General features: G+C 43.3%; 1 protein-coding gene across 9 annotated transcripts in view; it reads left to right on the top strand.

Moving 5' to 3' along the window:
- CEP170 (centrosomal protein 170) overlaps nt 1-26,739 on the top strand; it is a 199,841-nt gene that overhangs the window by 106,491 nt on the left and 66,611 nt on the right. For all 9 annotated transcript variants that reach the window (XM_045008470.1, XM_045008472.1, XM_045008469.1 and 6 more), the window contains one exon: nt 26,241-26,390. In XM_045008470.1, the coding sequence (XP_044864405.1) occupies nt 26,241-26,390 (150 nt within the window). The remainder of the gene's footprint in view (nt 1-26,240; nt 26,391-26,739) is intronic.

Raw genomic sequence — 26,739 nt, 5'->3', positions numbered from 1 at the left:
CTCTGCTCTTAGATCCACCCTGTTAGAAACTGTTATAATAATATATGAGAACTATGTATTATTATCAGTATTATCCATAGATCTCAGTGTTTTACAAAGGAGATAAGTATCATAGAGCAGTTTGGTTTGTAGTGAACATGCTCTGTCTTTGCTGTGCACTGTGATTTAACTGAAAGTTAGACAGAGATCTTGGAGGATGTATTACTTACTGCTTAAAGACTCAGGAACTTTAGCTGTTTATAAGAAAGGAAATCAAAATGCATTTTAAAATCAATTAAAATGGAGAAACCTGCAACAATATTATTAGGGAAGCCTGTAAGGCAATCATAAGAAGAAAGTTTCAATATTGGTTCTGCAAAGACTAGAGAGAACCTGAGCTCTGCCACTCAAGGATGAAGCCCTTGGGCCCTGGCGACCCCATTAAAACAGGGTTGCAATGCACTTTGGGGTCCTGACCTACAGTTTGAGAACCCCTGTAATATAGTCATGATCTTCCTCTGACACATGTTTTTCTGGTCATATTCTGTCATATGTGGGTATTTTGATAAGGTCTCCTACTTACTCTGTGTTTTGTTGTTACCTCTGAAAAGAATGTATCTCATATATATTGCAGTGTTGATGTTAATATGGATTGTTTCAGCTCTCTAGGATGTTTATAAGCAAGCTGGAAATGCATATCTATCTTCAGTTAAAAATCATTCTATATCAGCTGTATATGTTTTTAAAAAGCGCCTTGATTTAGACTATGTGTAAGGCAGCAACATAGACTTGAGTATTTTGTTAAATATTATTAGTTGGGTCATTGTCTGCTTAAACTTCTTGTATGGGGAGTGTACCTCAAGCAGTTGTCATGTAACTGTCTTACCTGGTACTTGGCTACTGGGACTAAACACTGCCCAGTAGCCAAGATTGAGATGATGGGTTTTTTTTAAATGAATAGAAACAGAATTTTTCCTACCACTAAAATTTTCTGCTATACTTCCTCTATACCAGTCCCAAAAAATTAATTAGATTTGTATTCGTTTTTCTTTACACTGAAAATTCAGTGATGATTGGAATTGTTCTCTTGTCTGTAGTTATTTAGAACTGGAAGGTCTACTGCTCTGTAATTTATCAGACTCAGTTAGAGCAAGAGACTGTTTGGGTTGAGTTCAGTATTGGCTCTGGCTCCAGCCAAGGATTCAACCCAATAGTCCAGCGATACAATTAGAGATATCTTCATATAAAACTTTAAACAGAGGCCCCTTTTATTTATTTATGCCCAAGCCATTAGGATTTCTCTCACTCTCTTATATTTATATATATATATATATATATATCATGCTGTCAAAAGTGGTTCATGACCGTGAGTGCCTATCTTGGGGCCGACTCAAAAACAGGGTAGACCCAAACTGGGGGTGTGTTCTATAATTAGATTTCACCAAACCAGTAACAAATGTCAACTCCACTATAACAGTCTTCCCATGAAGTCACAGACATTCCCTTTAGACTCTCCAGTCTATCTTGCCACCCAGACAAACTGGACTTAGAGATAAATGATCACTTACACCAAAAATCACACCGTCTTCAGGTTGCTTCCAGTCCCAAGAGACCAGTCACTTACCCCAGATCAGTTGGTACTCTAGCTCTTACACCAAAAACAACGCCTGTAGCCAATCCTGTAATAAACTATCTAAAGGTATTAACTAGGAAAAAGAAATGAGAGTTATTTACAGGTTAAAGCAAGCAAACATATATACACAAATGAGTTACCATCTAAATCCTAAGGGTATGGCTACACTTGCAGCCGTACAGTGCTGCCGCGGGAGCGCTCCCGCGGCAGCACTTTGAAGTGTGAGTGTGGTCACGGCGCCAGCGCTGGGAGAGAGCTCTCCTAAGTGTGACAGAGTTGTAGTGATCTGTCGATTCAAAGTGTCTTCCAGTGCAGACCCAGGAATAACCCCTGGAGATCTCTGCCTCAGTCTAAACCAGGGGTCTCAAACTCAAATGACCCCGAGGGCCGCATGAGGACTAGTGCATTGGCCCGAGGGCCGCATCACTGACACGCCCCCTTGCTGCCCCTGGCCCCACCCCCAATCCACCCCTTCCATGAGGCCCCGCCCCTGCCCTGTCTCTTCTCCACCTCCTCCCCTAAGCGCGCGCAGTTTTAATAAATATATACACTCAGTAATGCACCTCACTCAAAGGACAAAACACGCACTTAGATTTACTGCCTAAGGCTCTGGGAGGGAGTTTGGGTGGGGGAGGGGGTCTGGATGCAGGCTCTGTGCTCGATGCAGGCTCCAGGCTGCGGCAGGGGGTGGGGGTGCAGGCTTTGGGACGGAGTTTGGGGATAGGAGGGAGTGCAGGGGTGAGGGCTGAGGGCGAGGGGTACATGATGCAGGAGGGGGCTCAGGGCTAGGGAAGAGGGTTGGGCTGTGGGGTGAGGGCTGTGGATGAGGGGTTCATGATGCGAGGGGGCTCAGGGCTAGGGAAGAGGGTTGGGCTGTGGGGTGAGGGCTGTGGATGAGAGGTTCATGATGCGAGGGGGCTCAGGGCTAGGGAAGAGGGTTGGGCTGTGGGGTGAGGGCTGTGGATGAGGGGTTCATGATGCGAGGGGGCTCAGGGCTAGGGAAGAGGTTTGGAGTGTGGGGTGAGGGCTGTGGATGAGGGGTTCATGATGTGGGGGCGCTCAGGGCTGGGGCAGAGGATTAGGGTGCGGGGGGATGAGGGGTTCATGATGTGGGGGCGCTCAGGGCTGGGGCAGAGGATTAGGGTGCGGGGGGATGAGGGGTTCATGATGTGGGGGCGCTCAGGGCTGGGGCAGAGGATTAGGGTGTGGGGGGATGAGGGCTCTGGCTGGGGCTGAGGATTAGGGTGCAGGGGGATGAGGGGTTCATGATGTGGGGGTGCTCAGGGCTGGGGCTGAGGATTAGGGTGCGGGGGGAATGAGGGCTCTGGCTGGGGCTGAGGGTTTGGGGTTGGAGAGGCTCAGGGTAAGGGAAGCCTGCCTTGCCAGTACTGGCGGAGGGCAGGCACTAGGACCCTGCACCCTAATCCTCTGCCCCAGCCAGAGCCCTCATCCCCCCACACCCTAATCCTCTGCCCCAGCCCTGAGCGCCCCCACATCATGAACCCCTCATCCCCCCGCACCCTAATCCTCTGCCCCAGCCCTGAGCGCTTCCCTTCCCCCCCCCCCAGCCCGGCCCCGGCGGGTCCCGCTTCCCTCCCCCACCCCCCGGCCCGGCCCGGGCCCGGCCCCGGCGGGTCCCGCTTTCCCCCCCCCCCTTACCCGAGCGCGTCTCCGGCGGTCCCGCTCAGAGCCGCGTGGTGAGGGGGCGGGGCTGGGAGCTCCACGCCGAGCGCAGCGCTCAGCCCAGAGCTCCCAGCCCCGCCCCCTCCCCACGCGGCTCGGATCGGGGCGGGGCTCAGGCGCTCGGACGGAGACTCGGCGCTCTATGCGCCGAGGCTCCAGGAGAGGGGCGGAGGCGGGAGCCTCCGCTTTTCTCTTGGGGGCCCCTGCGGAGCTCTCCTGGGGAGCTCCGCGGGCCGCAGGGAAGAGCTCCGTGGGCCGCATGCGGCCCGCGGGCCGCATGTTTGAGACCCCTGGTCTAAACTTTAGACTCTAAAGTCTCTGGCCCTGTCTGAATTCAAACAGCGAAGAGAGATGGAAAATCTTCCTGTGACTTAGGCCTTGGCTACACTGGCGCTTTACAGCACTGCAACTTTCTCGCTCATGGGTGTGAAAAAAATAGCCCCCTGAGTGCAGCAAGTTACAGCACTGTAAAGCGCCAGTGTAAACAGTGCCCCAGCGCTGTAAGCTAATCCCCACAGGGAGGTGGAGTACCTGCAGCGCTGGGAGAGCTGTCTCCCAGCGCTGACACCGTGACCACACTCGCACTTCAAAGCGCTGCCACGGGAACGCTCCCACGGCAGCGCTGTACAGCTGCAAGTGTAGCCATACCCATAGTTTTTATTTCCTTCATTCAGCTTCCAAGTCCACAGGACCAGCTTCCTTACACGTAGCATTTCCAAGGTGTGATAGGGGTGTTAACCTATCCTTTGTATTTCGATGTTCCTTGATGGCCCATCTGATTTTGATAATCCTTCTGGATGGACAGAGGGGACAATTCTTATGGCTGAGCTCTCAAATTCAGAGCAAACATCTTCAAAGTTATAAAGCAAAACTTACATAATTTCTTATAGTCTGGAATACAGGCATTACAAGTGACATTAATGCATGCAGCAATTTACCAGCATTTCATAGAGTCTACTAAATACACCTCTACCTCAATATAACACTGTCCTTGGGAGCCAAAAAAATCTTACCGCGTTATAGGTGAAACTGTGTTATGTTGAACTTGCTTTGATCCACCGGAGTGCGCAGCCCTGCCCCCGCCCCCTGGAGCACTGCTTTACCACGTTATATCCAAATTCATGTTATATCGGGTGGCGTTATATTGAGGTAGCGGTGTACTGTACCCTCTTATAAGAGAAATAGCTATTTTCAGCAAAACTAATATACAGGTGAACTGGTCTGGTCTCTAGCTATGAATTTTAGTTCTTAACTTATGCCAGCAGCCCAGGCAAGAGCTGGCATCTAACAGTATATATCTATATGGCTGTCCATCATGAGGGATATACATACATATACATACATGTCTTCAGCTCTCACTAGAACAGATATTGACATCCAGGGTGCTTTTTTTTAAGTCTCACGTGGCTCTCGCTTCCTCCTTTTCTCCCTATTGTTCCTAATCATCTCATTCTACTTCTTTTTCCTGTGTTAGTTTTGTGCTTTTCATGCCATCTCACCATTTGAAACATGGCCCAAGGATCCATCTCACTTTCCTCTACAACTGATGTCTTTAATTTTTAACCCTTCTTGTCCACCAAGCAACTGTTTGTGCTTTTCTCTCTCCTCTCCTTCCCTCTCCTCCCAAAATCATTGATTTATTTGAAGTCTTATTTTAATTTGTATTCTAACCAATTATGTTTACAAACCTCCAGTTCCTCAGCTTTAGCCCAGTGTAATGGTCACTGTTACTTCCTCAGCTACCAGGGTTATTTCTTGAACAAATCCCCTATGCTACTCAGAGACCGTCAGTAGTAATCTTTTATGTGTGTGTGCGTTCCAGAACCAATTACTCCCAAGTAATTGCATATATTATTGAAGCTTTCTTCGGCCTCCAGCTCAGTATGACTTTTGACCCATTACTACTTGGGTAACTGAAGTCATCTGTTTTAGTTTAATTTTATGGCTTCAATGATCTGACATACAGAGAAGTTAGAAGTTGTAATGGAAAATACTACTTTATTTCTTAGAGTCTAGAACTTCAGTACACAAGAACCAAAAACAGAGAAACAAAGCAGGCTGCTCCCTAAGGCAGAGAAGCAAAGCTCACCCCCACTTCGCTAAAAGCTGGCTCTTTGCAGATTGCTGCTAAAAGATCCAGATCACATGCTTCCCTACAGAGCCCTCTAGCCTACAAGCTAGGACCAGGAAATACCCTGAGAATTTAAGGTGATAGCTTATAATTTTAATATAGGTTTCAGTACATCACAGTCTCTCTCAACACTGCACAGACTGTCACTATTGTGATCTAGAGGCCAGTAGTATACCCCCAACTGGTATACTTGCATTCTTATGACTAGGGATTTGTGTCCATTCAGGACTTACTGCATGGTCCTCTACTACTCAGAATTTGTATTTCATAAAATATCTGGACTCTTGTAGTTATAGTAGTACTCCCCACAACTTCCTATGATATCTCTTTCCTATATAGTTTATACTCCTCTAGTATTAATACTGTATGGTATTATTTCTACACTCTCTCTGAAGTGCTTGATGTTAAAATGGCAAGTAAAAAGTCTTTTGGAAAGTGAGTTTATCAGCCAGCAATGTTTCAGCATCCAAATACTCAATGCAGTTTTGTTACTCATATATGACTTTAATATTTAGAGCAATATTATTGAATTCCCGTGACGGGAAAAGAACAAATAGAAAAATTAAGCATGTTAATTGTGCAGGGAAAAGGTATGACTAAACCTCATATGGTAGCCTTTGCATGTAACATTCAGTTCTTAAATCCTCATGCATGCATTGATGCAAATGTCAGGATTCCTGTGAGTCATAGACTGAAGGATGAGTTGTATGATGCAAAGAGTCTTTCTGTAGAGATGCAAATCTACTTTGACAAATGTAAAGGAAAGAAAAGTCACACTTAAATACATTGTCCTAGTTTCTTAATTCATTTGGCTTAATTTTTCAGAGGAGACCTTGAATGGAAGAAAACATGCTCTTTTCCAAACAAGTAGTTCAAAAAAGGCAAGACTTTTCCTAGCAGGGTAATATTCTTAACACTCCAGCTGATACCAGAGTGCAGAACAGAACAAAAATTCTATTCAGGATCTTGATATGATCCAGAACATGTTTTTAATGTTACAGTATGTCAAATTTTCTTGATCACTAAATGAAAAAATGGCATTTTTCTCTCTTGCTGATCTTTCAGCAGGTGTTCCATGTGTCCTTTGTATATATCCAAAACTTTTTTCCTGTTCTAAATCCGTCAAAATTACCTTCCACTTATTCATTGGAGAGAGAGTTGGTAACCATTGTAACCTTCCCTAAATAATTAAATGAAATTTGTTTTATCAGAAAAAAAGTTTGTTTTTTTTCAAAGATGCTATTTAACAACAAATATTTCAAAGGTTAGAAAGCCTTGCTGAATCTTAGAAAATGTAAATCTGTAACAATGGTTAGGAGGAATTCAAAATGGTATTTATATAAACCATTTACCCTTTCTAGATAAAAGAAACTATGTTCTGTAGGTGTTGGAAAATTTCATAATGCTGTTAAATGGATCACAGCAGTTATCTTGTATTCATAACGGAATGTGATACCAGTTCTGAGCATTTTGGAAGTATTACATATGTTTATGGCATAGCAATGAGCAGGCAGCAACCTTAAGCCTAAACAGGGACTCTTGCAACAATATGAAGTATTGACTTTGAAATTATTAGGCTGGTTCAAATGGGGTTATGTTGTCTTTGCCTTATATATTTCTCCTGGGTTGTCTTGTTCTCTTGGAATGTATTGGAGACAATTTTTTATTTCAGAAGGTAGAAAAAGCTACTTGGGGGAGGCTGTTCTAGATTTGATTTTGACAAATAGGGCAGAACTGGTTGTGAATTTGAAAGTGGAAGGCAGCTTATGTGAAAATGATCATGAAATGGTAGAGTTCATGATTCTAAGGAATGGTAGGACAGAAAACAGCACAATAAAGATAATGGATTTCAAGAAGGCAGACTTCAGCAAACTCAAGAAGTTGGTAGGTAAGATACTATGGGAAGTAAGTGTAAAGGGGAAAACAGTTCAAGAGAGTTGGCAGTTTTTCAAAGAGACATTATTAAGGGCACAAGAGCAAACTATCCCACTGCATAGGAAAGATGGGAAGTATGGCAAGAGACCACTCTTGCTTAACCAGGAGATCGTCAGTGATCTGAAACTCAAAAAAGAGTCCTACAAAAAGTTCAAACTAGGTCAGATTACAAAGGATGAATATAAACAGACAACACAAGTATGTAGGGACAAAATTAGAAAGGCCAAGGCACAAAATGAGATTAAACTAGCTAGAGACATAAAAGGTAACAAGCAAACATTCTACAAATGCATTAGAAGCAAGAGGGAGATCAAGGACAGGGTAGGCCTGTTACTCAATGGTGGGGGAGGGGTGGAAACAATAACAGAAAATGTGGAAATGGCAGAAATACTAAATAACTTTTTTGTTTCAGTCATCACCAAAAAGGTTAGTAGTGATTGGATGTCTAACATAGTGAATGCTAGTGAAAATGAGGTAGGATCAAAGACTAAAATATGGAAAGAACAAGTTAAAAATTACTTAGACAAGTTAGATGTCTTCAAGTCACCAGGGCCTGATCCTAGAATTCTCAAGGAGTTGACTGAGGAGATATCTGAACCATTAGTGATTATCTTCAAAAAGTCATGGAAGATGGGAGAGATTCCAGAGGACTGGAAAAGGGCAAATATAGTACCAATCTATAAAAAGGGAAATAAGGACAACCCAGGGAATTACAGACCAGTCAGCTTAACTTCAGTACCTGGAAAGATAATGGAGCAAATAATTAAGCAATCAGTTTGCAAACACCTAGAAGATAATAAGGTGATAAGTAACAGTCAACATGGATTTGTCAAGAACAAATCATGTCAGACCAACCTAATAGCTTTCTTTGACAGGGAAGCAAGCCTTCTGGATAGTGGGGAAGCAGTAGATATGGTATATCTTGACTTCAGTAAGGCTTTTGATACTGTCTCTCATGATTTGCTCATAAACAAAGTAGGCAAATACAACCTAGATGGAGCTACAAGATGGATTCATAACTGGTTGGAAAACCGTTTCCAGAGAGGAGTTATCAGTGGTTCACAGTCAGGCTGGAAGGGCCTATCAAGAGGGATCCCGCAGGGATCAGTTCTGGGTCTGTTCAATATCTTCATCAATGATTTAGATAATGGCATAGAGAGTACACTTATAAAGTTTGGAGATGATACCAAGCTGGGAGGGCTTGCAAGTGCTTTGGAGGATAGAATTCAAATTCAAAATGATCTGGACAAACTGGAGCAATGGTCTGAAGTAAATAGGATGAAATTCAGTAAGGACAAATGCAAAGTACTCCACTTAGGAAGGAACAATCAGTTGCACACAGAAAAAAATGGGAAAAGACTGCCTAGGAAGGAGTATGGTGGAAAGGAATCTGGTTGTCATAGTGGATCACAAGCTAAATTTGAGTCAACAGTATAACACTGTTGCAAACAAAAAAAAAAAGGCAGGTATCATTTTGGGATGTATTATCCAGGAATGTTGTGATCAAGACATGAGAAGTAAATCTTCTGTTCTACTCCACACTCATTAGACCTCAACTAGAATATTGTGTCCAGTTCTGGGCACCACATTTCAGAAATTGGAGAAAGTCCAGAGAAGTGCAACAAAAATGATTAAAGGTCTAGAAAACATGACCCACGAGGAAAGATTGAAAAAAAATGGGTTTGTTTAAGAGAAGACTGAGAAGGGATATAACAGTTTTCAAATCCATAAAAGGTTGTTACAAGAAGGAGGAAGGAAAATTGTTCTCTTTAACCTCTTAGAATAGGACAAGAAGCAATGGGCTTAAATTGCAGTAAGGGCGGTTTAGGTTGGACATTAGGAAAAACTTTCTAACTGTCATGGTGGTTAAGTACTGGAATAAATTGCCTAGGGAGATTAAGGAATCTCCATCATCAGAGGATTTTTAATAGCAGGTTAGACAAACACCTGTGAGGATGATCTAGATAACACTTAGAATCATAGAAGATTAGGGTTGGAAGAGACCTCAGTAGGTCATCTGGTCCAACCCCCTGCTCAAAATAGGACCAACACAAACTAAATCATCCCAGCCAGGACTTAGTCCTGGCATTAGTGCAGGGGACTGGACTAGATGACCTCTCGAGGTCCCTTCCAGTCCTGTGATTCTTTATTTAAACTAGGTCCCGTTTGTCTCAACAGTAACTGCATTGCAGTACATTCCTGAATCTCTTAATGCCATAAAATGCTGCTTTAAGCTTACTACTATGCTTAGGAGAATTTCAGTCTGCATTTTCCTGTTCTGTTCCTTCACATTCTAGAGCATGTGTGTGCTGTAATCATAATCAGTATCATAATACAGTATCATAATATATAATACATAATATCAGTATCATAATAGAGCTCATAATCCTATCTTGCCAGGGCAAATGGAGTCCTGTGGTTGTTCAGCTACCTATGGAAACATCAGGCTCAGCTGAAAATATTTTAAAATTATTTTGGTTTCACAATTGTTTCTTTTAACGGTAATGCTATTTTAAGTTGAAAGATAAGGTTGCTGATAAGTGTTTACATGACACATTTCCATTCTTCACTAACAGAACCATTTTAGTCCCTACATATAGCCATACTAAGGCCTAACCCATAGAAATAAAATTCTTAGAAAAGTTTCTAGATGGAGAAATTCATTATAATTATTTAACTATATTCTGTTCTTCTTCGAGTGATTGCTCATGTATATTCCAGAGTAGGTGTGCGTGCTCGCCACGTGCACCTGTGCCAGAAGCTTTTCCCATAGCAGTACCAGTAGGGGGGGAGCACCCCCACGATCCCTGGAGCGGCGCCTGCCTGGCACGATATAAGGGGAGCTGTGTGCTCCCCCCACCCTCAGTTCCTTCTTGCCACCAGTGAAGGTGTGTCGGAACTGCTCTGCTCCAGCTTGCTGTAGCTCATCCCCAGAACTGTTCGTTCATTCAGCATTAGTACCTGTAGTTAGTTAGCTGTTTAGTTAGTTTAGTTAGTCAGTGAGCCCAGGCCGGGGCATGCCCCACACCCTGGGGCTTAAGTCGTGCGGCTCTTGTAGGCATTCTATGTCAAGGAGTGACCTGCACTGTTTGCGCTGCTTGGGAGAAACCCATATCAGCGAAAGGTGCAAGATTTGCAAGTCGTTTAAGCCTCGGACCAAAAGAGAAAGGCACATTAAGCTCCGGGCCATCCTGATGGAGTCTGCGCCGACCCCGACCCCGGCAAGCCACTCCAGACCGGCACTGCAGAGTTGGTACGTGGCGACCCTCCGGTGCCATTGACTATCTGGCACCGCTCCCCATCCATGGGGCATGCCAAGAGGGCCAGGAAGACTCCCTCTTTGCAGCGGCACTGAGGGAAGTCTGGGACTGAGTCTAGGCCCATGTCAGGCAGTCTTCGATCCCCACCAGGCACCAAGCCTCTGACTCAAGATGAGCGGAGTAGCCCAGCCCCTTCAGGACAGGCCTCTCCGTATGTCCAGACGCTGTCCATAGCGGGTATTGCTGTCTGTCCTCGTCTCAGAGAGGGTACCGCAGTCAGTCACGGCGTGATCGTCGATGCCGTTCCCGCTCAGACTCCCACACCAAGTCTCCGCCAAGACATCGCAGCCCCGGGCGTCGATTGTCGGTGTCTTGCCATCGCAGGTCTGTCCATCAAGGCTGTTTGTGGAGCAGCTATTACTGTCGATACCGGTCCTCCACATTGAGATCGCAGTCCCGTGGCCATCATAGATCCCGGCATTGCCACTCCTCCTGGTCCAGAGACAGCAGCAGATCTTATGCCAGCCCGGCCTCCATTCGTAGCAGTCCTTCGATGGGCCAGGCCAGCCAACCTGGACAGCTGGCCCCGAGCGTGCAGTGGCACCGAGCATCATGGCTGGCCCAATGGTACCAGTGAGCACCGTGGCCTCCGGCGCAGCTCCCGGTGGGAGCTCACTTGGTGGCTGGAGCTTCAGAAACACCGTTGGCCCCCCTCTCCAGACCCCCAAGAAAGGAATCGGTGGGATGTAAGTCCTCGGCACCACACCCAGTGTTTGACCAGGTGGTGGACCCTCCAGTGCCGGATGACACCCACCAGCCTCTTTGCCCCACCCAGAGGAGGCGATTGCGCCGCCCCCCCCCCCGGTCCCGCAGGAGGACTTCAGGGTCCACCAAGAACTCTTAAAGAGGGTGGCAGCAAGCCTACACCTCCAGCCCTCGGACTCCGTTTAATGTATTGTCCCCATCAGCACCGGGTTGGGTGGCCTTGCCTCTCCATGAAGAGGTGGCTAAGATTTCAAATGCCCTGTGGCAAACATCGACCTTGTTGGTCCCCATCACTAAAAAGGTGGAATGTAAATACTAAAGGGCATGAGTACTTGTATGCCCACCCGGCGCCCAACTCTCTGGTGGTCGAGTTGGTCAACCACAGGGAACAGCAGGGTCAGCCAGCCCCAACCCAAAGAACAAAGACTCTTGGAGACTGGACTCTTTTGGAAGGAAAATTTATTCATCTTCGAGCTTCTAGTTACGAGTGGCGAACCATCAGGTTCTCCTGGGCCGGTATGAATTCAATCTGTAGGGCTCCCTGCCTAAGTTTGAGGGCTTCCTCCAGGAGCGTGGTAGGAAGGAGTTCAGGGTGCTAGTGGAGGAAGGGGCAGCGGCCGCCAGGGCATGGCTGCAGGCAGCCTCAGATGCTACGGACACGGCCGCACAATCAATGGCCTCCGCAGTGTCCATGAGATGGGCGTCATGGCTCCTGCTCTCTGGGCTCTCCAGCGAGGCGCAGTCTTCCATGCAGGATCTCCCGTTTGACGGGAAAGCTCTGTTTGCGGAAGAAACAGATACAAGGCTGCATGGCATGAAAGACCCTCGCATGACCCTCCAGACTCTAGGCCTCTATGTCCCGGCTCCGGCAAAACCTAAGTTCAAGCCACAGCAGACTCTCATTCAGGCCGCCCTCCCGAAGTACGAGGCCGCCCATAAGAAGCAACAGGACTATAAGAGATGCCCTCAGAGGCAGTCTCAGCCTACCCCCCCAGCCTGGGTCCTCCAGGGGCAAGCAGGCAGGGAAAAGGCATTTTTGACGGGATGCTTGGGCACCCCACCAATCCTCATCAGGGATCCACCTCCAATAAAGCTTCCCTTCTCCAACTGGTTGTGTGCTTTCCTCCTGGAATGATCGCGACTAACCTTGGACCGATGGGTCCTCAACACCATCTCCTGGGGTTACACCCTCCAGTTTACTTCCTCCCCACCTAACCACCCCCCCATCTCTGTCCCTCCTGGAGGACCCCTCTCACAAAGCTCTGCTCGAGCAGGAGGTGGGGCGGCTCCTAGGACTAGGAGCGATAGAGGCGGTACACTAGGAGTTCTTGGGCAAGGGGTATTACTTCTGTTATTTCTTTATCCCAAAGGCCAAAGGGAGCCTCTGGCCCATCCTTGACCTCCAAGGTCTGAACCAGTACACGGTGAAGCTCAAGTTCCACATGGTCTCCCTGGCCTCCATCATCCCCTCCTTGGATACCAGGAACTGGTACACTGCCTTCGATCTACAGGATGTGTACTTCCACATCCACATATTCAAGGGGCACAGGCACTTATTCTGTTTCATGGTGGGACAGAATCATTACCAATTCACGGTCCTCCCGTTTGGTCTGTCCACTTCCCCCAGTGTGTTTACAAAATGCATGTCGGTGGTAGCGGCCTACCTCAGACGGCGGGGGTGTGACGATGTTTCCCATGGGAGCCAACTGAGCTCACTCAATTAGGGTGAACTGCAAACAGAATGGGGCAAACAAACCCCAAAAGCTGGTGGATATTTCAATACTAGATTTACCAAGCCAGCACAAAACAACTTCTATATTACCATACAGGTTACTCAGAAGTCCAAACAACGCAGTTCCCTTAAAGTACCCAGCCTCAGGCCTCCATCCAGACACACATGTCAGATATGATGATGATTACGGAAACTCTTATCTCATCATATAAAAGAAAAGGGTCTTCCAAAGGATCAGCCACGCACCCAGGTCCAATTATAACTTAGATCTTACCCAAAATACACGCTTATAGCCAATACTTATTAACTAGGCTAAAATTTATTAAAAAAGAAAAGAGAGAGAGTGTTGGTTAAAAGATCAATATACATACAGGCTTGAGTTCAATTTCTTGAGGTCCAGGCCTGTAGTTGCCAAAAGTCCTTTTAGATATAGTCCATGGGTTATAGTCCAATGTCCATATTCAGGGGGACTCCAGTCAGTGACTGGGGATCTCAGTTCTTATGGCTTAAGGTTTCCCCCTCTTGAAAACCAAAGCAGATCTGAGATGAAGTAGGATCGTGTCCCAGGGTTCTTACACATTTCCAGTAGCCTTTTGGCCTGTGAAAACAATAGGTTTAACTCTCCTTCTCCCAAACATCCTGGCAATTAGCACAGGGTAATTTATCCATTAAATACTTCAGATACAGGTTACCACAACCTTCAAAGAGACATATAGACAATAATACTATTTTACTCAAGTGTCTTCCTAAATGTTAATACTCCTTTTTTGATCTTTGAATCAAAGCTGTAGCAATAGACAAGACTTGTTTGCTTACGTCACAAGACCTGAGCAAACATCTGCCCTTCTATTTCTAACAATACAGGCCTGCATTTCAAAGCTCTATTCATTTACATATCTTCCTAACCAGTCTCTAAAAGTTCGGCCATGGGTCAGGTCAGTCTGTGAGTTAATTAACTCTTTCTGGCCCTGGCCCCTTCCAATGAAATATTATATTACACTCATAATGTCACAGGTGGGTCCAGATATTTCCCCATCGGTACGATTGGCTTGTCAAGGGTACCTTCTGGTCGCAGGTGAGGGATCACGTGGCACTCCTCCTGTCCACATGTACCGCCTTGGGCCTGTTGGTAAACAACACCAAGTCCACGTTAATCCCGGTCCAACGCATAGAGTTTATCAGGGCGCTCCTGCATGCAGCATTGGCCAGGGCCTCTCTCTCACCAGACAGATTCGAGACCCTGAAAGGTCTCATCAACTCAGTCACAAGGTTCCCGGTGACAACTGCCAGGGTTTACCTGCAACTCTTGGGTCACGTGTCAGCGTGCACGTAAGTGGTCCATCACACAGACTCAGGATGAGGCCTATCCAGCTCTGGTTGACCTCAAAGTTCTCCCAGGCTACGGACAGGATAGACACGGTCCTCACCGTGCGAGACTCTGTGATCACCTCCCTACGGTGGTGGTCCACCCCAAACAATATGCTCCAAGGGGTCCTGTTCAGGGACAGGGCCCCATCGTTGGAGCTGGTGTCTGATGCGTCGAACTTGGGCTGGGGGGCCCATGTGAGGAACTTTCAGACCGAAGGCCTGTGGTCGGCTCAAGACCTAACCCTACATATAAACATCAAGGAGCTCAGGGTGATGTGGGTGGCATGTATGGCCTTTCACTCGCACCTGGAGGGCAAGGTAGTCAGGGTCTTCACGGACAACACAGCCTCAATGTTCTATATCAACAGGCAAGGCAGGGCCCGATCCTCTGCCGCAAAGCCCTTAGTCTGTGGGACTTTTGTATAGCCCATGACGTCCACCTGAAGGCCTTCCACCTACCCGGCGCCCAGAACGAGAGGGCGGATCGCTTGACCAACACGAGTGGTCCCTTGCTTGCAGCACGAGTGGTCCCTCTGCCCGGAAGTGGCCCACCAGCTCTTCCAAAGGTCGGGAACTCCCCAGGTGGACCTATTCGCGACTTGGCAGAACTGGCAATGTCCCATGTTCTGCTCCAGGGGGAGCCTGGGGAGGGGCGCTATCTCTGATGCCTTTCTCCTGTCCTGGTCAGGCTGGCTTCTCTACATCTTTCCCCCGTTCCCTCTAATCAGCAGGGTCCTGGAGAAGATAAAGTTGGACATGGACAAGGCCCAGGTCCTCCTGATTGCCCCGGCATGGTCCAGGCAGCATTGGTATGGGACCCTCACGGGCCTGGCAGTAGCTCCACCATTGCCGCTCCACCTGGACCTGCTCTCTCAGGACCAGGGCCGCCTCCTCCATCCCAACCTAGCGGCTCTTCACCTCACGACATGGCTGCTCAATAGTTAGGTGGAAAGGAAAGGACGTGCTCAGAGCAGGTTCAGCATGTCCTCCTTGAAAGTAGACGGCCCTTCACTCACCGCACTTATTTGGCGAAGTGGTCCCAGTTTTCTAGGTGGGCGGTGGACTAAGTGTCTCCCTGGTGACCGCACTGATCCAGCTTATCCTTGATTACCTTCTCCACCTGAGAGCCCAGGGCCTGGTGCCCTCATCAGCCCAGGGCCTGGCAGCCATGTCGGCCTTCCATCCACCAGTGCAAGGGCACACAGTATTTTCCCATGCTATGACTGGCCAGTTCCTTAAAGGTGTGGACCGTCTCTTTCCGTATTCTAGGCTCCCGGTCCCACAGGGGGACCTAAACCTGGTGCTGGCTCGACTTATGGGGCCACCATTTGAACCATTAGCCACCTGTTCCTGGTCTCACCTCTCGTGGAAGGTGGCCTTCTTGACCTCCGAGCCACCATACACGGTTTTTCATAAGGACAAGGTCCAGCTCCGCCCACACCCCACCTTCCTCTCGAAGGTCGTCTCTGCCCACCACATGGGTCAGGAGATTTTTCTACCAGTCCTCTGCCCCAAGCCTCACGCGTCCAGTGAGGAGCACCGTCTGCACATGCTTGATGTGCGACAGGCTCTGGCTTTCTACCTCGAGTGGACTAAGTTGTTCAGAAAGTCCTTGCAACCGTTCGTCGCCTCGGCAGAGCATGCAAGGGGCCAGCCGATTTCCACTGAGCAGCTTTCCAATTGGATCACTTAGTGCATCCATTCCTGTTATTAGCTGGTGGGTGTCCCCCAGCCACCCATTGTGAGGGCACGCTCGACTTGGGCGCAGGCCTCATCAGCTGCCTTCATGGCCCACGTCCCCATTCAGGACATTTGTAGGGCTGCCACATGGTCTTCAGTTCACATGTTCACCTCGCGGTATTTGATCATCCCCCAGACCAGGAATGACACCATGTTCCTCAGGCCTGTCCTCTGTCCTGGGAACTTGTGAACTCCTACCCACCTCCAACAGTTATAGCTTGGAATCACCTATTGTGGAATACACATGAGCAATCACTCGAAGAAGAAAAGACAGTTACCTTTTCTGTAACTGGTGTTCTTTGAGATGTGTTGCTCATGTCTATTCCACATCCCACCCTCCTTCCCCTCTGTCGGAGTTGTCTGGCAAGAAGGAACTGAGGGTGGTGGAAGCACACAGTGCCCCTTATACAGCGCCAGGCAGGCGCCACTCCGGGGGTTGTGGGGGCGTTCCCCCCCCATGGGTACTGCTAGAGGAAAAACTTCCGGCATTGGTGCACCTGGCGAGCATGCACACCTATTGTGGAATAGACATGAGCAACACATCTCGAACACCAGTTATGGAAAAGGTAACTGTCTTTTCTCATGGCATATTGGCATCATGGATCAGTTTTCACTTTTAAAATAAAAATTAATTGATTTTTTGAAACAATAGATAATGTTTTATTTTAATGTCCCAAGTTAACAGGATAAACAGAAGTAGTTGTACAGAGATTCTATTATTGTGCATAGCATCATAATAAAAAAAAAAACTTGGAGTGACGTATTTTTAAATAATGCATACTAGAAATCTAGACTTTCTGCCCAAAATTGTTTGAAAGAATATTTTGACTAAAGGTCACCTTGTCTTTTTAAAAATTGTTTTAGGATACCCAATTTAAGCTAATTTTATGAAGTTGTACTCTTATAGGAACAACCATAAAGCTTTTCTCCTTTACTTTCTATTTCTTCTCTTTACAATCATTCTTTAATAATAAAAAAAAAATGAAGCATTTCTAAGTAGTTGTATTAATGTGATTCTGCTTTGAAAAGTGACTAAAATGGCACCTCCTCACTCAATTAGACCAGCTCCTTGTGTGCAAGTCATTCATACTGTTTGTTACTAACATAAGTTTGTTCATCAAGGGCTGCTGTGGATTCTCCCTTGTTGGTCTGAGGGCTTTCTACTGAAAGAGTCTTTATGCTTGTTTATGTGCCAGCCAAAAGAACCAACTTGAATTTCACATCCTTTTTACTTGTGAACTGGTGTGGAAGTCAGTGGAAGACAAATATAGAACTTCACAATTCCATCTTTTACAGTCGTTTTTCTGAGCAGAGGTGCATTTGAAATTTTTGGCTGTACACTTTTAAAAGCTTTCCATTGTCATAGAAAGCTTGTGCTCACTGGTTTTATATTCTCTTTTGCAAGTCCTTAAGTAATAGCTATATCAATATTCTGGCAGCTGTAAGGGAGCAAGATCAGTATTCACTATAAAATTATTCCTGTATATGAAGAGGATTTATTCAGGAATACTTTACACTGTAATTTTAAGATTAATAACCAGTTACTATATGAATGTTGGAACAGCAGGATTATTTTGTTTAAGAATATATTAATATGCATTTTATTATGCTCTCATTATTGTATTTGTAATAATCTAGTTTGTAAATGTGAATGGTAAACTACATTAAACCTTACAATATCTGTATTTAAGCAGCAATTGTAAGGATTTGAATTAAAACTAAAGGGAGAGGTGTGTCCATTTTTAACAAAGCATTTCAACCTTCCTGTGTGTATTTTAACTGGCAGATATAATCATATAACATTATCCATATAATAAAATAAAGCATTCTCGCAGATGTGTTAGAAATTGTGCAGCAATCATATTGCAAAATCTGTTTACCCAACACTTTATAATAATGACTGACTAAAACAGTAATTATATTTTACTTATTTAAAAACGTGTGTGAATTTTACAATGCTGTCATAAAGAGAGATTTGAGTGCACATTTTGGAATCTTTTTGCAGCATTTTAGATAGTAAATTTCCCTGAAAATAAAATCAAAGAACTGATAATAAGTGTGAATAAATAAACCCAGAGTGAACAATCTCTACACACTTAAATTGTTATTCCAGAGAAAATTGAAGGTATTAAGACAGACATTTCTCTTTAGAAAATGGCTTCCAAATCTGATGGATTTTGCACACCCCTGTGGCTTAATTACTTTTTTCATAGCTCTAATGATTCATGCCAAAAAGAACAGCACATCAGCCCAACAAATATTCCTGGTCACAGAACTGGACTCATAAATAATTAATATATTGAAAGGTCATTGGGAATAATAACACCCAGTGAATCAGCTGAGGAAATCTATCCTGATTTTTTGTTTTGTTTTGCAATTTTTCAAGAAGTGATACTTGTCTTTACCCTGGTTAAGGAAGAACTACAGAAAGTGAGTGCTAAATTTGCTTTTTAGAGACTTGGCTAGACTTTGGACTTCTTGGGGCAACTATTTTGTTTTAAATTTTGAAGCCCTATGGAGAATGAAGACTTCATTATGACAAGCAAGTACAAAATACATGCACACACATGGATATGTAACTGGCTTCTGAAAGAACGTGGGAGAATATTAGATTTGTCACATTGATATCTTTGGTTTCTTATTTGAGATGCCCTTTTGCTCTAGCAAATTCTCAATTACTGTTTTAATTTTTATTTTGGGGAAGTGTTTTTTATGTTGTGTGTTCTGATTTCACTTGTTTACTTTGTAATAGGAATGATTTATAGAATTTGTGTGAAAGTTTAAGATCACTTCATGAGGCCAGTCTGCACTATACAATTGACCTGTTCTTCTGGGTTACATTGCTAAAAAGATATTATTTTAAAAAGTTTTTCAAAGGTGACTATCAAGGACAAAATCCATTGAATCTGAGTTTGAAAAACAACTTAAATATAGGCCACATGTATAGATAGGGAAGTGGGCATGTGAATTCTACTCCAGTATAGTGTATCACTCTTTTGAAAGGAAATAATATTCCTGTTTTTTATCAGTGTTTCTTCTCTGTGATCAGTGGTTTTGACCTCTAAGAATGATCTGTTTTAAATTTTTATGAACACATGGGCTACCATCACTAGTGGAAAAAGAACAAGAGCTAAGTTTGAGCTTAACCTTAACCCTGACAATAGTGAGCTCCGGGACTTGCCTCTGAAACCCTTTCAATTCCCCCACTCTTCGTTGGACATCCCCACCATCCTGCCACTCATTCAGGTCTGTAATGTTAGATTCTTCTTGACTTTCTACTTTTTTGCCCTGCACGTCTAGACTATATCCAAATCCTGGTAACAAATTTCTAAAATTCAACCTTATCTCTCTGTCCCTATAGCTAAAGCTTGTGTTCAGGACAAGCTTCTCTCACAGTTTGATTGCTGTAACCTTCACCTCTCTGGGTTCCCTGACACTCCATCTACCCTTGCCCAAGTCCATGTAAAACACAGCTGCTAAAATAATCTGTCTTTTCTATTACTTTCTTTGTCACTCACTTTCTAAAAAATTCTTCCACTGGCTCCTTGTTTTCTACTAGCTTTGCCATTGCTTTTAGTACACTTTTCAATGTGCCGCCCACTCCTTATTGAATTCCCTCACTATACTTCTGTTTCATTAGTGATGTCAGCCTTGAATGCTCATTTGTCCATTTCTCCCACCTGTGCGTTCTCTCATGCATCTCCTTACACATGGAACTCCCTTCCTGAACTAATCTGTAAAGGCCACTGCTCTCTCCTCGTTCAGATCCCTCTTCAAGATCTAGTTTTGTTGGCATGGTAACTGACAGCTTAGCTGGGACAGGTGGAGTTAACTGTGATTACTCTTGAATGTATAGGTTACATAGATCCTCATTTTCAGAATCACTGAGTTGTATTATAGTTAATCTGTGTTACTGATCATCATTGCCTTTATTATTACTCCATTCCCTTCCTTCCCCTTATTTGTTACTCTCTTGTCCCTTAAGTGCCTTTTGAAAATGAGACTTAGGATACGTCTGCACAGCAAAGAAAAACCTGTGGCTGGCCTGTGCCACCTGACTCGGACACATGGGGCTCGGACTGTGGGGTGTTTCATTGCTATGTGGACTTCTGGCCTCAGGCTGAAGCCCAGACTCCAAAGTTGCTTAGGGCCTTTTTAGAATTTTAACCCATTTATACAGCATGCGACACAACAGGACCCCAATCCTCATTGATATCTTTGGCTATTACTGTAATGCTGAAACTTATGAAGATGATTATTATGATACTAATGTAATTTATACCAGATAATGTTCATGTCTATATAGAATGTCTCATGAAGAAGGTATACAGTGAACTATGGGTCAGATTTTTAAAGATATTTAGATGCCTTGTTGATGCAGATAGGTGTGTCAGACCTGACAGTATCCTGAATGAACTTAGTTCAATAAAATTAAACCTGATTGAATTAGGGTTAATACCTTTGGGGTACATTGTTTTAGAAATGCAAATGTTTATGTACGATTGTGAGAGCTTATGGAACTTCTTTAGCAAGAAGACAAGATTAATGTGCTCTCCAAAAGCCATATGAGGGAGGTTCAAAGATCTTTTTGGAACAATATGTGTGAAGTAGATTTCCTAGGAATTACTTTGAGGTGAGGGGAATGTAAATTTTCCCCCTCTGAAGCCAACCTTTTGAAGATACACCCTGGGAAGAGAGACTCATTGTATGTATACCAATTACCTGATTCTGGGTACTCCTGATCGAAGACCTCTGATCTGTATAAAAGGGTGGACTAAGCTTGTCATGCATGTGCTTGTTTTGAGCTGAAGCTGTGATGAACTAGTAACCACAAGGACTCCCGAAAGGGGCAGGTTGAGGGATTTATTCTGCAAGAATCCATTTTAGGGTTCGGGTTCCTGGTAAGTTTATTAGCATGTGTATAGGTTCTTTTGTTTTCTCTGTCGTACTTTTTACCTTAAGAATAAAGTAGGCTTGCTTAGAAAGACTTGTGTGGTACTTATATCTTGATTGTCACTCTATCGCTCTCCAAAGAGAAAGCAAGCGGGGTACTTGAGCAACTTGTCTGTGCTGAGAAATACACAGTGAAGGCAGAGGAATACTCTGGTCAGAAGGGAGAGATGTGAGTCTTCACTAGGGTTGCCAGCCCTCCAGGATTGTCCTGGAGTCTCCAGGAATTAAAGATTAATCTTTAATTAAAGATTGTGTCGTGTGAGGAAACCTCCAGGAATATGTCCAACCAAAACTGGCAATCTCCACCCACGAGAGACAACAGCTGGGGAGCTGGAAACCAAGATTGTGTGCTCTTGCTGGGGCACTGAGGGGAAATACAGGGACAGTTGCCATGAACTGTGACCATACGTGAGAGGTGGGATTTTTAAAAGTGCCTAGATGCCTAACTTTTATTGAAATTGTGGTTTTGAAAATCCAACTATGTGCCAATGTACATCTTGAGGCGCTAATACCTTTAACAATCTGGCCTTATGTTCTTTTGCTCTTTAACTTATATGGTGCTTCTCAGTTTCTTGTAAACATATGAAAATATTAGTAAAATAAGTGATGGGGAGAGGGATTTAAAATATTTAGAAACTTCTCTATTTTCATTATAGATGAGCAGAAGAGAATAAGCACAAATGAAGAATAAATACAGTAAACCTTTTCTTTCTTCTGGGAACTAAAAATGAACTGAAGTTTGGGTTTGATTTTAGCATGATTAATTTTCTTGTAGATTTATTAAGGAATTCTCAAAGGCTTTAAACTAATTTTTTCCTCAGGCATCCTTCTGCCCTCCCTGGGGCTACATCAGCGGTGAGGCTCCTGTTTCCATGATTTCCTGTAATAGTTTGTCTTGTAGGTGGTATGATACAAGCTATAACCACAGAGAAAAGTGGCAGCTATCTATACAGTACAGCTATACATTACATGGCTATCTAATGGAAGAATCTTGTACTGTGTGGTTTGCTGCTGAGGAGAACTGGTGGTCTTTCTTGCAACTATAGACAGCTCCAAAAGAATAAGCAGCAAGATTCAGGACTGCCTATGTTTGTGACCAGCCTTCTTTCTTGAATTGGACCATTTGATTAATAGGTCTTAATGGAAATTATGTTGGCAGTAGGAGGAGCATGAGACTCTGTGCCTGACTCTATACTTTTATAGTACACTCACTCAATTGCTCCCTCCTAAGGAGGGAAATCTTCATCTGATAAACTGTGGATTTACAGATCAGAATTTATAAATCCTTCTGATTGCAGGATCTCAAGCTGTGAATGAAACATCAGACAAAAAGTACTGGCCTTCCATAAAACAAATAACTTCCCTTTCCTCCACCTGTCTTGACCCTGGATAGGGTATCTGACTGAGTCAGAATTTTCCTTTCCCTATTAGAATGACACTCAAGGTTTCCCATAAAGCAGAAGCAGCAGTGACCACAGAGCTGAACTTTGGACCCGTCTGAGGCCCAACAAGAGCTAGGAAAATAAAAAAAGAAACGGAGGCTACTTTTTTTAAAAGTAAGTTTCTAAGCCTTGTGATGGTGGCTTGGAAACATAAACCAAAGTAAACTGATCATTCAGGTTGAAAGCGTACCCACTATGATTTTATTCCCTTCCATTATAGCCATTCAAAGTTTTGTTTGAGAATCATGCAAACAAAAATGCATTATTTGGAAGGCTCTCAGGTCACCTCATAGCTGAAAGGCTGGAAGGAGAATGCATTGTAGGCTGCCACTGAGAGTTCTAGGACCCTCATAGCTTACTATGTTCCCTCATAGCTTACTACGTGCAAATGAGCTGGCTCTTTTGCTGAACAGGCAGTGACTTTGGAGGGATAGTATAATGGTGCGATGATAGTGTATTCTAGTGGATGAAGCATGGGCCTGCATTCTAATTCTGTTTCTGACACCAGATTCCTGTGTAGCCTTGGTCAAGTCATTTAATCTTTGTCTTAATGTGACATGAGTGATAACACCTACTTGTCTCATAGAAAGACAGAAGATGGGGGAGAGAGGGTTGTAGTGATTCATTGTTTGTGAAATTCACCAAACTATGTGTACAACCTTCCAGTAGATGACAGTGTAGCAGACTTCCAAAAATTCAAATTATTTGACCAATTGTCCGTTTCAACACTTTGTAAATTATTTGAAGTTGTCTCATAATTTTCTGAAACTTTCAAAATGCAGGCTAAGTCTCTGCTCAAAGATTACTTTTTTCTAAGTTTGCGCAAAAGTGTTTAATTATATAAGTATGGGGAAGGTGGGGAAAAAAAGTTTTTTCCCCACTAGAGAAGAATTTTTTAAAACCAGTTTTATAGCCAAATGGTTGGTTGTATAAAGTTGAAATTTGACATGAAAATGACCCTCATTGAAAAATGCCTTTGAGTGTTTTTATGAAATTCAGTTTTGAATAGACTGAGATGCTGATTTCCTAAATTGTCTTTGTCTTGGATCTTTTCCTTGCCTCTTTCTTCATCCTGTAATACCAGTCATTGGGCTAGATCATATCCTTGCTCCAGTGAGGAGCTCTGCGGTAGGATGGGAACAAGAGTATTAACACTCAGGATGTAGGATTATTTTGCCCATGTAGGGCAGAAACACAAAAAGGAAAAGCAAGCCTCTGGAACACAGGAAATGTGCTGAGCTGCTGAAAAAAAGATGTAGTTTGTGCTCCCCCTTTTCCTGTCTCTGAGTACTAACCCCTAATCCAACTGGACACTTCCCTAGGGCTATAGAGTACCCCACTCCTCATGCTCAGGGAGCACTACTAGCAACATTTACCTATGGCTCCTCACAGAACCATTGTGTAGAAGGAGAAGAAGATATTCCTTGCATCCTGTCCCCAGTCCAAGAACACCCTCACAGAACAAAGCAGAATTTAACGTTCAACATGTCACATCAGTGATTTCCATAAAAGAAGAAGCGGAATGATTTCATTGGGGCTTGCAGAGTGGTGAAGAGATTCATTGGCATAGTAAACAGATATTGTCCAATAATAGTCAGTAGTTTATGTGCAGCAAATTACTCCTGTAGTTCTGATTAGGTATGTATGAGTGAAACATCATTCAAATCACATTATTCTACAGGCATTCATGCAATAAAATAGTCGGTATTTGTTTTCAGTTTCTAAAGAGAATTGTAAAGCAGTTAATCAAAAGGATTCTTTGAAAATAAAACGAGGAAGATGAAGTAGCTGCAGAAAGCAAGTAAAAGAAAAGAAGAGGTAGCATGATAGTTAACTTTATTTGCCTCTGTAAAACTTGCCATCTACCTGCACTAGTCAAAAGCAGCAGGAAAAGAAGGGAGAATGAAGAGAAAGAAGGCGAAATGGATATCACATCATGTATCATGCCTGTCTTGGGTTCAGAAGATATACCAAGTACTTCTAAAATAACTCGTGTATGAGATTATCAAGATATAAATTAAAGGGTAAAATTAATAAACCAAATAATTTTGAATTTTAGGCATGTTCTGTGTATAAATAATAGAATCAGGTGGAAGGCTAACTCTTTGCACTAGAATAATGTGCAAACATAATAAAACAAATTTGAAAATGGTTTCTCATTCTCAAGTGTTGGCAAAACACAAATATTAATATATATGGACTCCTAGAGGCTAAATTTACATAATTGGCTTAAGTGGGAATTTGTATTGCTGAACCCTGCAAAACTTTTTCACTCAAAAATAAAAATAAAAAAATAAAAAGTACCTCTTTACAGTACTTGGGCTTCTGCTGGTTTTCTTGGGTATAGAAAAAGTGTTATAGATTGAGGCCATCTAGTGGTGAATTGGCTGATTTATGGACTTTTAAAAATAAGAAACTTGTTCAGAATTTTGGTAAGCAGTGCATCTTGATTTATCTATTAGTACTGGCCAAAGCATTCTCTGTTTATAAACGATCCATACAAAACTATGAAAAATATTGCATTTAGAAAAAATATCTACTTATTTTTGTGGTGTTTTGTTACTAGTGATATTTTTACAGGAACAGAGAAGTTATTTAAAAAGCTCCCTATTCCTTATGACAAAACAATCCTCTGACATCGCAAGAGCCAATTATTATATCATAGAATTACAGTGAGGGAAAAACCTAAAAATCCTGTTTTAGTGTTGGAGCCTGTAGCAGAATAGTAATAAAGTTAATTTAAATCTCTCTAAACAGAATTTTCCAAATAATATGTTTCTTGGCTTTAAAAAGTGTTTATTTCCCAAACCCCACTGAGTTCTTTTTTGAAAATAACTGCAAGCTATCTATAATAGTAGTTCCCAAACTGTTGTCCATGACCCACCAGTGGTCCATGGAAAAATGACTAGTACATTTATGCTGACTCTCCTCCTTCTAAATTGCATTAAAAGAAACTAAAACATATTTAATATTTTCTGAATTATTTTTCTAATTAAGCAATTACTTTAGTTGCTGCAGAGATGTTATTCTGTCACCAAAGTTAGGGGAAGGTGGTCAAGCAAACATCAGTGGGAGAGAAGATGGTCCAAGAAACAGTTTCGTTCAAGATGTGGGTCACATGATGAGATTGAAGAACACTTGCTATATAAAATGGGAACTCGTCAGAAAAAAGCAAAAAAATTGAAGTATTGCTTTAATTAGAACAATACACATTGACGGAACCAGTAGCAAATATAAGTACACGTATTTCTTGTTTTTGAAAATATATTTATAAAAAATTACCTGGCAAATACTTTTTAAAATGTTCTTGTTTTGCCACTGATTTGGCCACTATCTTTGTGCCCTGTTTAATTATTTTGATCAGAAGAATCATTGTTTCATATCTGGTCATTTCAACTACCATTTCTCTGAATTTTGGGGAAACTGACATATCTGCTCTATTTCTAAAATTTATAATCTGTTCTTTACAACAAATTAGTTGGTCAGATTAGTATTAAAACATTTTAAAACAAAGGATCTGACTACTTATGCCAGTATTGACAACATCCATACATTAAAATTGAACATTGAATCGGGAAAGCATTGGGTTAATATGTATAATGATTTGTTTCATTTTCAGGTGTTTGGAGTGGATGACAGCCAGGATTATAATAGGCCTGTTATCAACGAGAACCAGAAAGATTTAGTAAAAGATTGGGCTATAAATTCTGCTACAGTAGTGCTGGAAGAAAAAAGACCACTGAGTACAACTGGATTTCTTGACACAGAGGTAGAATATAATTTTTGATGGTCTTCTTTTTTCTTCCAATAAAAGAGAGAGGGCACTAATAGTTGACCTGTGAGTGTTAAGTAGCTACCAAAGAAGACTTTGCATACAAAGCATTAATTTAGGCCTCTAAAAATTTGATTTTTCTCATCTCTGTTTTATTGTAGTTTACCAAAGTTTTTGTGTTAGAGATAGCTAAATTAAATCTTGAAGGCATTAAGCTTTGCTACCTTCTGCTTGTACTTGTGTGCAGTTATAGGAAATATAGCATGAGCAGTTAAGTAACCCACATAGAAAGAAAGTATGAGTTCTGAAAACAGTCACAGGGAAATACAGGGTTGGAGCTCGAAAT

The sequence above is a fragment of the Mauremys mutica genome, chromosome 3 (genome assembly GCF_020497125.1).
Source record: "Mauremys mutica isolate MM-2020 ecotype Southern chromosome 3, ASM2049712v1, whole genome shotgun sequence".
Lineage (NCBI taxonomy): Eukaryota > Metazoa > Chordata > Testudines > Geoemydidae > Mauremys > Mauremys mutica.
Note: the sequence above shows the minus strand (reverse complement) of the source record. Positions and strands in the feature narration are given on the sequence as shown.